General features: G+C 39.3%; 2 protein-coding genes across 4 annotated transcripts in view; both read left to right on the top strand.

Annotated features, from left to right (window-relative positions):
• The window catches only part of SEC22A (SEC22 homolog A, vesicle trafficking protein), a 1,054,631-nt gene that overhangs the window by 843,433 nt on the left and 198,605 nt on the right, over positions 1 to 12,593 (top strand). The window lies entirely within an intron of this gene.
• PDIA5 (protein disulfide isomerase family A member 5) overlaps positions 1 to 12,593 on the top strand; it is a 213,893-nt gene that overhangs the window by 94,833 nt on the left and 106,467 nt on the right. The window contains exons 1-3 of one of the 2 annotated variants that reach the window (XM_042445081.1): positions 1,110 to 1,233; positions 2,244 to 2,327; positions 5,482 to 5,527. In XM_042445081.1, coding sequence (XP_042301015.1) covers positions 1,202 to 1,233; positions 2,244 to 2,327; positions 5,482 to 5,527 — 162 coding nt within the window. In that variant the 5' untranslated portion in view covers positions 1,110 to 1,201. Of the gene's footprint in view, positions 1 to 1,109; positions 1,234 to 2,243; positions 2,328 to 5,481; positions 5,528 to 12,593 lie in introns of those variants that run through there. The other variant, XM_042445080.1, reaches the window with a different exon arrangement.

Here is a 12,593-nt window from a genome sequence, read left to right as displayed (position 1 = left end):
TTGTGTCCGACTCTTTGCTATGGCCGCCACACACACACACACACACAGTGTGACCCTGGGTAGGGAGGAATTTCCATGTTAATATGTGTATTGTTCTGTTGTTGATGGCAGGGCCTCAGGGTGGGAGGATATGCAAAGAGGATCAGTGTTTATTAACTGGTGATCATTATCTTCTGGGAAAGTCCCTGACCCTGGGTGGTTTCTCATTTGCATTTGCTGAGTCCTCATTTTGCTATTTTTCAGGACTAGTAGCCAAACGATTGTTCACTTTAAAGGTTTCTTCTTTCCGGTTGAAATTATGGATTTCAATGGCTTCCCTGTGCATTCTGCCCTGATAGTTGTTGGCATGGTCCAGAATTTCAGTGTTATCAAACAGTATTTTATGCCCAAGATGGTTTTGCTGATTTTTCCGGCTAACTCAGTCTGCGGTGTCTCTCATGTCATTTGCTGAGCACAACATTTGCTGGATTTTCTTGGTTGGTTTGTGAACCATTTGGAGGTTGTATGTGGCTATTTTCCCATAACTGGATGCAGAGTAATAACATATCCGCAGGGTCCTGTGAAGGACCTTCAGCGATTCCTGTGGTGTTCAACTATAGGAAAATATATGGATGCTTGTCTGCTTGTTCCCTTGCTCTTTACTGACAAGGAAATGACTGGGTAGGGAGCTCCTGAGACATAGATGGTGGGGTGAGGAGTGGGCTTGTATGGGAGATGATCGTAGCTACATCTCCTGATACAGGATCTCAGCCATGGCTCCTTCCTGCATACTAAAGGAAACATAGTTGGTTCTGACAGTGCAATTATATGAGCATTTACTTACAAGAGTGTCCCACTGTGTTTGGTGATGTTTACTTCCCAGTAAGCATGCTTGAGATTTCAGCTTAAAACAGCTGCAAACCATTTGAGGAATGGGAGCGATGCCAAGATGCAGAAGGGAGTTTAGAAGTAGGTCTGCTGCACTTTAATTGGTCAGAGGGGCCATGTAGCTTGTTGGCAGAGCATATGCTCTGCATGTAAAAGCTCTAGGGTTCGGTTCCTGGCATTTTGATTAAAAAGAAGATTGTTGGGAATCTCTTCTCATGTTTGAGACCTTAAATAAAGCTGCTGCACTTGCTGTCAGACTGAGGAGACAACTGTTAAACCTGATGGATAAATAATCTGATTTAGTGTCAGGCACAGTCCTGTTTCCCTTGGGTGGATGAGATTTCTGAGAGGACTTTCTCCATTGTGGTGACTTTTTCTCTTTTAAGTTAAGATGTTAGCTACTCTAGGAGGTTTTTGCCTAATGAAGCTGGGTAGATTGTTAACAAGAAACTAACTTGCCATCAAAAACTGTAATGATATGCTCAGAACTTGTCTAAATTATTCTGGGATTCTGTTAGTTGCACCTACATGAATGTTTACTTTTTGCTTAATGATTTGTACTCTCCCTCCTCAAAAATGTTACTTAATATCAGAATTGTCTTTCAGAGATATGAGATAGTTACTATTTAATGTTACTAGTTTATCATTTTATTAAAAGTAATTAATTTATTGTTTCAATTTTTATTTTAAGTTGCCTGGAGAACAAGAATGGGCGAAAAAACAGAATTAAAGAAAAGTAAAGGAAGCAACTTCCAGTCTTCATAGCTCAGTTTTAGTTTGCATACATAATATACAATATGATTCACTTCATATCCAAATATATCTGTTTCATGGCTATTGTTCATTGAAGGCATTCACAAATTGTGCTTTCCACTTACCGGGCATCCAGGTTGATATGCAATAAGATTACAGTAAAGCTTAGTAAAAACATCTGCATCATAAAAAAATACAGATACTGTATAAAATAATCAAATAGAATACAGTTAAAGAGTGATAGTAAGGAGTGACATAAAACACTAAATAATATTTAAATCCCAAGAGAAGAAAGGACAGTTTTAACTGTCTGCCTAAAGTATAATAGAGAAGGAGCTCTCTAGAGAAGAGGTAGCTTCTCTTCGGAAGAGTTCCAGAGGTCGGACTTTGCAACAGAAAACACCAGTAAATACTCAGCAACCCAGCCTCTCTTGGTGGTGGCACATATAAAAGGACCTTCAACATAGATTTAACTTGTGGTTCAAGTATAACTTGAAGCCACACAACAGCAACAAATCAATCACGGATGTTAATTTGCTCAGCCAGAATTATTTACATGTCATTAGTAAAGACAGTATTTAGATACTCTTTTAAATCCTTTCTTGCTTTTATTTCTCTTGCAGTGATTCAGAAAGCCGAAAACTGTGCAAGAAGATGAAAGTTGACCCCAGTTCAAAGGAGAAAGGGGTAGAATTACTACATTACAAGTAAGTGCATGAATGGGTTAGGGTTTTTAAAAAATTTAGTGTACTTCAACACTCAGTACTTGTAATGAAGTTGTAATGAAAGGTGTCAGATTGCATATTATCATGCACATTTCCTTACAAATGTCTGTGTGAAATCCAAATCAGACTTACTCGCAAGAAAGTGTATATTATTAGTCAAAGGAAAGGATCATTATTTTATTATGTATTTTACTCTGTTAAATTCATACTCTGAAACCAAGCTACTAATGTACACTTCATTAGAAAACATTACGTCACAGGGAGACAACAGGTTATATATAATGACCTGGTGATACTTGTGTTGGAACAATCTGCTTGGGATTGTGTAAGTATCTCTCATTGATTTCTGAGAGAGATGTAAATCCTTGCTTAACTGTCTTAGTGATGTTACTTTGAAGGGCTGAACTTTGACTGGATTGCAGCCCATTCATTTATTGTAATTAGCAGAATTCATTTGTAGACCTGGTTAAGATATTTTAAAATGTACACATTTTGTCTGGGCTTGGTAATCTCCAAAAAAATTGTGTCTGTCAGAATAGCCCCCCCCTCTCACCATTTCCCAAGGGTTGGTTGGCCTCCTGTCCCTGACCTCAGGCTGCATAACATTCTGTATTATTTTGTACCATGTACAGAAGCCCCTAGCCCTCTCCAGTTCAAACTTAGCAGGGATGGGAGAGTGGAGAGGATAGAAGTGGTTGTTTGCTTAGCCTATGTATTTTCCAGTTCAAACAGGCTCAGTGCAGTTGAGCCTGTTAAGTGCAGATAATGGTCATCATTTGTGGCCTCTTCATTTTTGAGGGCTTTGCTTTTGCACCTGTCCCCCTTCAGTTGATGGTGGTGCTCCACAGACAGTGCAAGTTCAGGGAGATGCTCACATCACTTCCACATTTGAAATGAAATCCTTCCTTACTTCTGCTCTTTGGTAGTGTTCTAAATTCCCATTATCATGACTCAGTGAAGAAGTCAGGATACAGAGGAAGAGGAAAAACCAGCTGTAGCACCAACTGCAGAAGTTCTGTAAATTCACACATCAATCCAGAGTGTGCACCTGTCAACCAGATGCCCCTTCAGCTGTACTACTCTAAACTGGGCTTGACTGAGATGGCACTCTCTCTACCAGGTTGCCCCTGTGGTTTGGGAAAGTTACTTTTTTAGATAACAGTCCACAGAATTGTCCAGACTGCACAATTACTTGTCAGAATGGCTCAGGGATTCTGGGAGTTACAGTCCCAGAAGGGAATTTTAACATGTTTTGGAACCAATTCCTTTTACATCAGCCTTTTCCAGCCTGCTGCACTCCAGATGTTTTGGTCCCTGAGCTCCAACAGTGTTGAGGAGCCACAAGAGTTCAAGTCCAAAAATCTGAAGGTGTGAGGAAGATTACTGTGGAAGTCTGCTTTGCATGAAAGATCATGTTCTCCCAAATACTCATGTACCAGTGCAAATAATGCACAAGCAGGAGCTTATTGTAGAGCTCACAGCTGAAAACAACTAGGTTCGGGATCATTTCAGCATGTCATTCTATTTAATAATCATAAAAGTAACTTGCCAAGTTCTGTATGTTACAGAGTGCTGAGCTCTTCACTAAAAGATCAGATTTTAAAGCTCTCCATTCTTCAAGAAGTTGGTGGAGCCTGGGAAGGGAGGCCAGGCTCAAGAGGAAATTGAACGCCAGAATTCACTACTCTGTTCTCGAAGTGCTATGCCTGAAGCCTTTCATTCTAGCATGACTGTAGTTGGTACATGCCTAAGTTGGTCACGCTATCATGCTCCATGGACTCCTGCTTGTGGTCAGGACTGGGCAACTCAGTACACACATACACAGACAAATTTAATGCCATCTCTGACCTTTGGAACAAAAGAAAGAATGGGCAACATCCCCTTAACTACAGCAACTCCAGGCTTGGGAGGAAGCAAAGGACTATTTCCCTTAGCAGGGTCTGTCTGATCATTTGCCATGGTGGGAGTGGCAAACAGCTATGTTCTTACAGATAAATAATGCCACTTTGTGAACGTAAACATCCCTTAATAAACACACTAGAGATAATATAATACATTCATTTTTGTTCTTATGTTGTTAATAATGGGCATTATAAAATATGAATAAAATGTTAAACATTCCGATGAAAGTGGGCTGTAAGTCTACAAGAGTCTACAATAGTGCAGGTTGTGAGCCATTGGTTGCTATGAATGCCAGGGTGGGGGGAGAGCATTTGTGGTCAATGGGCACATCTAAATCCTTTGTGCCAATGACCATAAATATGATACTGGTCACTAGCACAATGGAGAAAAAATGCTGCTTCCCTCATATCAAACCTCCTGAGAATTGTGATCTGATATAGAGGACTGGTAATATTTTTTCTGGTGTGGCAGGGACCAGTACCATGTTTGTTTCCATTAGCTACAATGCTGTTTCTTCATTCCCTAAAAACTCACTGTGGACCAGCAGCCAATGATTCATGGAGCAGCACCAGTCCATGGGTTTTCTAGTGGCACTGGTCTGCAAAAACTGTACAGCACAATCAATTTGTTAGTCTTTAAAGTGACACAGGACTCTCATGTTTTGTATTTGTTTAAATTGCAACTAAAAATCATCCCTGGTCAACTTATTGGTACTTGTCTGAAAAAAAAATGCAAGAACCCATCACATCATTATACTTTGATATTTTTTTTTACCATATGTGTTTTGGGAAGAGATAGCACCTGTACTTTCAGCTCCCTTACACAACCTATGTTCCTTCATGATTCTTTTGATTAATGCATTCTCTACTTGTGCTACCTAAAGCAGCTGGGGATTGGTTTACCAGCTCATTGATTTCAGGAGATTTTAGCAAGTGAATGTTTTTATTCTTTAGGAATCAATGTGCAATAATATAGTGGTGCATTGTCGAGATGTTTCTCTGTGCATTTGCCACTCCCCAAATCTGGCCTGTGGTAAATGCTCTCATTAAAGCTGCTGGAAATGATTGCTCATTAGAGTTTTGTTTGCTTCACGGACTTGTTTTCAGTTGTTATTTTTTGCATAGATCTGCAAGCTAAGTACAACTTCATTTATTTGACCAGAATAAACATCTGTCCTTCTAACAGTAATCCTAAAATTAATTGCTGTTTTTCCCTATATTCAATTTCTTGACAGGGATGGCACATTTCACACTGAATATACAAGAGCACACACGCTCAAGGTAAATTTACAGTAGTTTGTGATCTTACGGAGTGGGATATGTGTGGCTGGATATAGAACAGATGTTAATGCTTGCAGTTTTACATTTGGGTGGGAGTGAGATGATATATTTCACAAACAGCTGTTTGGGTGACCTAGAGGTTTTCTCTCCATTCCCATGTCTCCTGGGCATCTGCCAGCTATGCATCCTGTGAAGCTGTGTGTGATTAACTAGAGTGAGTTGACGTTAAATTGCAACAAATTGTGAGCTTAGTTACAATCTGCTAACAAATAGATATTTTTATTATGTTTTTTAATATTTTTTTTCCATTGTTGGATTTTTAGTTTGGCTCTGCTATAAAATTCTTTTGATGCTGGTCCGCATCTAATAGCATTAGCCTGACAGTGACAAGAAAAAGACTTCCCATTTTATTTCGTCTACCATGAGATGAGCTTGAAAAAGAAATGAAATTGCCTTTTTCTCAGATCTGATGATGGCCACAAACTAAACTGCTAGAACTGATGCAGTAGATGCTGCATGGTCAAAATGGCCTTGCCTCCTTCCCACTCTTTTTTGTTGTTACACAGCGCTAATATACTTTATTTTTTAAAAAAATCACACACAAGTCACGTGCACACACGCACTGAAATGCTTGAAGAAGTTTCAGGGAAAAGGTTGGTATGTTGGAAAGCACCAGAAACTGCTCCTGAGTCAAAGCCACCTTCTGCGTTTGGCATCACAGAATACTCACTAAGGCATTTGCTCTGGTAAAGTGTGCCTTGCCCATTCCTAGAGAGTCTTGGTTCTGTTTTTCTTCCTCCTCTCTATTTCCACACCTTTGCTAAAGGTCCAAATCTTGTGAGGAACTTGAAATAGCAGTAACCACATCCTGTCTTCTCTCCCTCTGGAAAGTGATGTAGATTGGCTGCAAGACATGAAAACAGAGGAGCACACTCGATGAGGAGGGTCAGCTGAAAGTATCCTGCCCCAAAACTCCTCAAAGCCTAATGTTGTGGAAAGACAGTTTTTCTTTCTTGTCCCATAATAGATGAACTTGGTAGCTTCCCAAGTGAAGTTGATTTGGGTCGGAGCTGGCTAACAACTGTAACCCTGCAAATGTGTCTGAACTGCAGCTGTTATTATCTTTTGTCATTGGGTAGGATTGATGGGGGCTGTAACTAAAACATGTTTGGAGAGCCACAGTTTCACATCCCTGGTTTAGGACAAGTAGGGTATTTCTGTTTTTATGTAATTTTGGAAAATGACTGCCACAGGGCATTTAATTTCAATTAATTAAAATATGCCTATAGCCTGAACTTCCATCATTAGTGACCGGGTTGCAGATATCGCTAGAAATAAATATGGTCTCAGGCCAGGGATACTCATTTCTTCAGAGGTCATCCAGGCAGATGAATATGGTGTTTCCCTCTGCAGGCCTGAAAGAAAAATCAGTCAGTGAGTCAGTCAATTTTTATTTTAATTAGCAAAGAGCCATTATACAAATAGTTTACAAACATCATTTTTGGTCCTTGTTTGCAAGCATAAAGCCAAACCAAGAATTTAGCAATTCTAAAAGTTAAATAATTGTTACAATTACCCTCCCCAAAGTGCAGCTTTTCTAAAGGGAAAGTCCTATTGCCTGGGCAGGAGGGGGAAATGAGTGCAGGGAACGACTGAAAAAAGCAGTAAGGGACAAAAGACAAGCAAAGAAGAAAAAGGGTGAGGAATGGGAGAGAAGAGAGAAAGAGCATAGAGAAAGTAAGAGCACCTGGGCAGGTGGTAAGGGTTTTCTAACTTTTGCAATAGGGGGTACTTCTACTAGTTTTGAATATTTTGTTTATAGTTTTTTGTGCTTTTCATTGAGCTGTATGGCCATGCAGAAACAGGGCCCTAGAAACAGCACCAAAAAAGGCCACAATGTGGTTCCAATATGTGGATGACACTTTCACCATTTGTAGCCATGGAGAAGAAGATCTGGCTGTGTTTCTGAAACATCTGAACAACATCCACCCTAACTTCCAATTCACTGTGGAAAAAGAAAAAGAAGGAACACTGCCATTCTTGGGTGTCCTGGTCATCCACAAACCAAACCAACGTTTGGGCCATACAGTATATAGAAAATCTACACACATGGACAGATACCTGCACAAGAACTCCATCCATCACCCATGACAAAAAAGAAGCATAATGAAAACATTAGTAGACTGTGCAAAGTGGATCTGTAAACCCAATTTCTTGGAAGATAAATTGAAGCACCTAGACCGGGCTCTACAGACTAATGGTTATTCCAGCTGAAACATCAGAAGGGCTGTCAGACCCAGAAAAACCCAAAGGAGTGAAGACAAACATCCACCCAAAGGCAATGTATTTTTACCCATACATCAAAAGAGTCACAGACAGAATACGAAAACTGGTGAGGAAACACAACTTCCAAATGGTTTACAAACCGACCAAGAAAATCCAGCAAATGCTGTGCTAAGCGAAGGACAAGAGAGACCCTCTCACAGCCACAGGAGTCTGGGTCAGCCAGAAGAATCAGCAGTAGCATAACATGTTATAAACCATCCTGGGCATAAAATACTATTTGAAAACACTGAATTCTGGATCATGCCAACAGCTATCAGGTCAGAATACACAGCGAAGCCATTGAAATCCACAAACACCAAGACAACTTCAACAGGAAAGAAGAAACCCTTAATGTTAGCAAAGTTTGGCTTCCAGTCCTGAAAAATACTAAAATCAAGACCGAGCAAAATGCAAATAAAAACCACCCAGGGTCAAGCGTTTCCCAGCAGACAATGATTACTAATTAAAAAGACATTAATCTCCTTTGCATACTGAGGCCTTACCATTCAACAACAGAACAATACACAGATTAATATGGAAACCACTCCTCCCTACCCAGGGTCACAGAGTATATATATAACCCACTCTCTTCCATACCAGCATTCTCTGAAGATGCCAGCCACAGATGCTGGTGAAATGTCAGGAATAAACTCTTCTAGAACATGGCCACATAGCCCGAAAAAACCCCAAAAAACTATGGATGCCAGCCATGAAAACCTTCAACTTTACATTATTTTGTTTGTTTGTGGAATAATTCATGGGACCTCTCTTAATAAGAGACCCAGTGGTTTCAGTGTAGGATTTGGATTCTGGAGATCGGATTTCATGTCCCAGCTTGGCTATGAAAACCTGCTGGGTGAGCTTGGGCAAGTCACACATTCTTAGCTCCAGGAGGCCATGTGATAGTCTCATCTTAGAACTGCCATAAGTTGGAAATGACTTGAAGGCACATGACAACAACACAACAGCATAAGAAATTGATACACGGGCTAAAGGAATCTTGTTTTCACTTTTTTCACAGTACACAAATTGGTTTAACAAAACACCTAACAATCTTCTTTCCAATCATAAGTTGTAATCTGCTTTAGTTACAGTCTTCTGTAGTAACAGGTTTGGATGGGATAACGGTGATTTAGACATCTTTGTGACTGTACAGTTAGAGCACAAGAATATGTTTTCTTGCTGTACTAGATAAAAAGCATTAAAACACACACTAATCATAATCTCCAGTTTATTTGTAAAGCAAGTAAAATTACTAGGTGCAATACAATAGAATTTTTTAAAAGGCGATTCACTATTCAGAAGCTCTTAATTGAAAACCTGGCCAGCACGATAAGAAAGGTAGAGAAGGAAACAAAAGAAACCACTTCAATAACATAAAAAAGACAGCACCAAACACGTACAAATAGCGAGCTATTATTACTTTTAGCAAAATTAATTCTAAGTACAAAGTCTCACATTTCTTTGATTTGTTATATTTTGAAATACATGAATCCTAGAAATAAGGATTATCTTCTCAGGTCCTCCTGCTGACTGTGATCCTATGGCCATTTTGAGTGTGCTGATTTTTAAACTGTTCCCAGATTTTTCACATTTCATTTTTCATCAAAGCAGAGAGAACAAACAAAGCTCTCTTGTTGTACTCTAATAGTTTAAGATAATGTGAAAATGCCCTTGGCATTAGAGGTAGGTGTTTAGTTCTAATGAGGCTGCCATGCTGTTTCCAGTATGTCTTCCTTCCTGGGTTGCAACCCAGAGAGCCCTCTTAGATGCATAAAAGGCTTTACATGTACAGAGCAGGAAAGCTTGGGATCGTCGCTTTTTCCAACTAAATAGTATTTCATTCTGCTGCATCATAAAAGGATTGATGTGGAAACTCCCACCTAGATTTTAAAAACATCTTCTCAAGTTTTTATTTTGGTCTCTATCTATTAAGAAGGAATGAGGGGGATAAAAAGATAAAGATAACTAAAATCATTGGTATTGCAATCAACATTGATTAATTTGTTGTATCTTTTGTGCATTTCATTGTGTGTGTGTTTGTGTACTTCTGTACTCTAGAAACCCATGTTAGCTTCACTATTTGACAGGCATAAAATAGGACCTATACTAGTCAAACTCCTGGTTAAACTATTGGGTGTATATAATGTTTAATGAAGCAAAATGGCGGGGCGAGTGGGTGTAGCTCAGTTGCACAGTGATCCACAGTAAAATAAGGTGTGGTGTAAGATCCTGAAAGCTACCCTAGACGTCTGGATTTCTTTCCACATATTTTAGCCAGTGAGACAACACATGCTGAGTGTAATGCTGGAGTCCTCTGGATACTTGATGAATCCCTATAGTGTTGCTTGAGTATAAACATATAGAAGGCTGGACTGTTAACCTAAATAGCAAAAGAAACAGAAAATAAGCCATGAAAAAGGGATGCTAAGGGAGGGTTTTCTGTAATCCCAATGCCACTTACAAATTTGGCTTACTTTTGGAAAGAACCTACAAGCCCACCACTAGTCTTCCCTGGAATTTGAATGGAAGTGTTGGGATGATACTATCCATGCTTCAGATGGCCCAGAAAAGTGGCTTTCCCATGGGCCCAATATAACAGCTATCCCTAGAATTCCATAAACTTAGACCTAAAAACAGTTGCTGTTCCCAAGTATAGGAGACTCATTTAATCAATGCTCTTGATTCACCATTCAACAGTTTATTCATTTAGTTTACCCTACTTGGGACTAACAATTGGATTTAGGCCTTAATAAGAAGCAACTAGCAAAACCATTTCTGAATATTCCTTGCCTTAAAAAACCCTATGCAATTCATGGGGTCGCCATAAGTCGACAGGCAAGTTGAAGATGTGCTGTGGAAAACACACACACACAGTTTTTAAAAACTTTTATTATTATTTGTTATTATAGCTGCTATATATATAGCAGCCACAAGGTCAAGTAGATATTACTGCAATGCTGTATTATATCCTATTGTGTCTGAAATCCAGACACAAATAGCAGAAGATATTCTGGCCATGGATAATTGCTCTATTTCACCAAACCCTAGTGAGACTAAATGTTTTACATATAAGGTCAAAAAGTATTGTGATGGGTGTTGTCTGTGCCTCACACTCAGCTTGGCTTGGAAGCTTGGGCCGCCAAATACTTCATTGCTTCTTGGCTTTAGGCAACTTCCATGTGCTTTAAAAATATTTTTAAAATTCCAGAGAGCAGAGGCGTGAACAACATATTGCCTCTTCTACCAGAAAATACTATACTGTATATTCTTTTTAAAAAATTGAGAGAGAGAGAGAGAGAGGAGAGACACCACTGAAGAAATGAAATCTTTTCCTTTTGTGGCTTCTTTTCCTTTTGTGGCAGGTATAGGGTGCAGCAATTCTTGAAACTAGAAAACCTAATCATATTCTTTAGCACTTGAAAGGTTGTGTCCCCTCCCCCCCTTGCTACCTTTGGATAGTTCAGATACATTTATGCTGGCTACCAAGGGCATCCTGAAAACAAAAGAAAAAGAATGGTGTATGTCACACTTTTAAACACATAAATAGCTAAATAGTTTCCCTACACTCAGGAAAAAGTTGTCCATAATGTACTTACTTCTCAGAACAGAAAAAACAAAACAAAACCTAAGTGTGGTCTAGCTGCCTCACTTTTCATGAAGTGAAAATAGCTCAAACTAGACATTATGGAAAAGACGCAACAGCTGTTTCTCCCCACTATTCTTACAGTTGGGAATGTTTTTTATTCATGCATTTACACAATATACATATACACTTATGGGGTGGTGGTGGTCCTCTGCTCCCCTGAATTTTATCAGTAACATCCCATCCCTATGCTGGCATGACTGTAGAAATTGTCCCCCTTGGTGTCAGTGTGGCCTGTTTCCTCCCAAAGCCCTATTGGTCACACATAGGGTTGCCATAAGTCAGGACCTACAAACTGGGACAAATGTAGGACACATTTTTTTTAAATGGGGGACACGTGAAAAAATTGATCCTTTTTTTTAAAAAAATGTTACTATAAATGCATGTTTCTTACGTATGCTCAAAATGGAGAACATTTTGGCATTATTCCTAGACAGATGGCAGAAATGGACTTCCCTTTCTGCCCAAACCACCCCCCTCCATTCCAAAACACACACGACACACATTTGGGCATTGAACATGGCCTTAATGAACATGGCCTCTTGCATATTTCAGAGGCTTATTGCATAACCAAACCCCTTGGGTTTAACACTTAGCATGGTTTAACATGGCTATGCATATTGAACATGTCAAGGTGGTTTCATAAGAAGTGGATTTGCCGTTTCAGGTTTCTTGCACCAAGTGTACTTCTCAGAAGTGTGTACTTGGTCAAGAGACTTTGGTTTTTCTTCACTGCGCATGAGTTTGTAAAAATCAGAGCAACTAACATTGAGCATGCCTGAGAGGCTTGCTGATATCAATATCATCATCACCATCATTGTCACAACAAGGGAGACTTGTTAGCATTAAAAGCACAAGAAATACAGCAAAACCACACTTTGGAAGGTGACACTCTCTCAGCTTCAGAAGCTGACTCATATCAACATCATCATCATCACACTATCATTGTCAAAGCAAGGGAGAATTGTTAGCATTAAAAGCACCACAAATACACAGAAAAGGCACTTTAAAAATGCATTTTTAAAAATGCACTTTAAAAACACAGTTTAAAAAATGCACTTTAAAAATACAGTTTAAAAAATGCACTTTAAAAAT

Source organism: Sceloporus undulatus, chromosome 1 (genome assembly GCF_019175285.1).
Source record: "Sceloporus undulatus isolate JIND9_A2432 ecotype Alabama chromosome 1, SceUnd_v1.1, whole genome shotgun sequence".
NCBI lineage: Eukaryota > Metazoa > Chordata > Lepidosauria > Squamata > Phrynosomatidae > Sceloporus > Sceloporus undulatus.
Note: the sequence above shows the minus strand (reverse complement) of the source record. Positions and strands in the feature narration are given on the sequence as shown.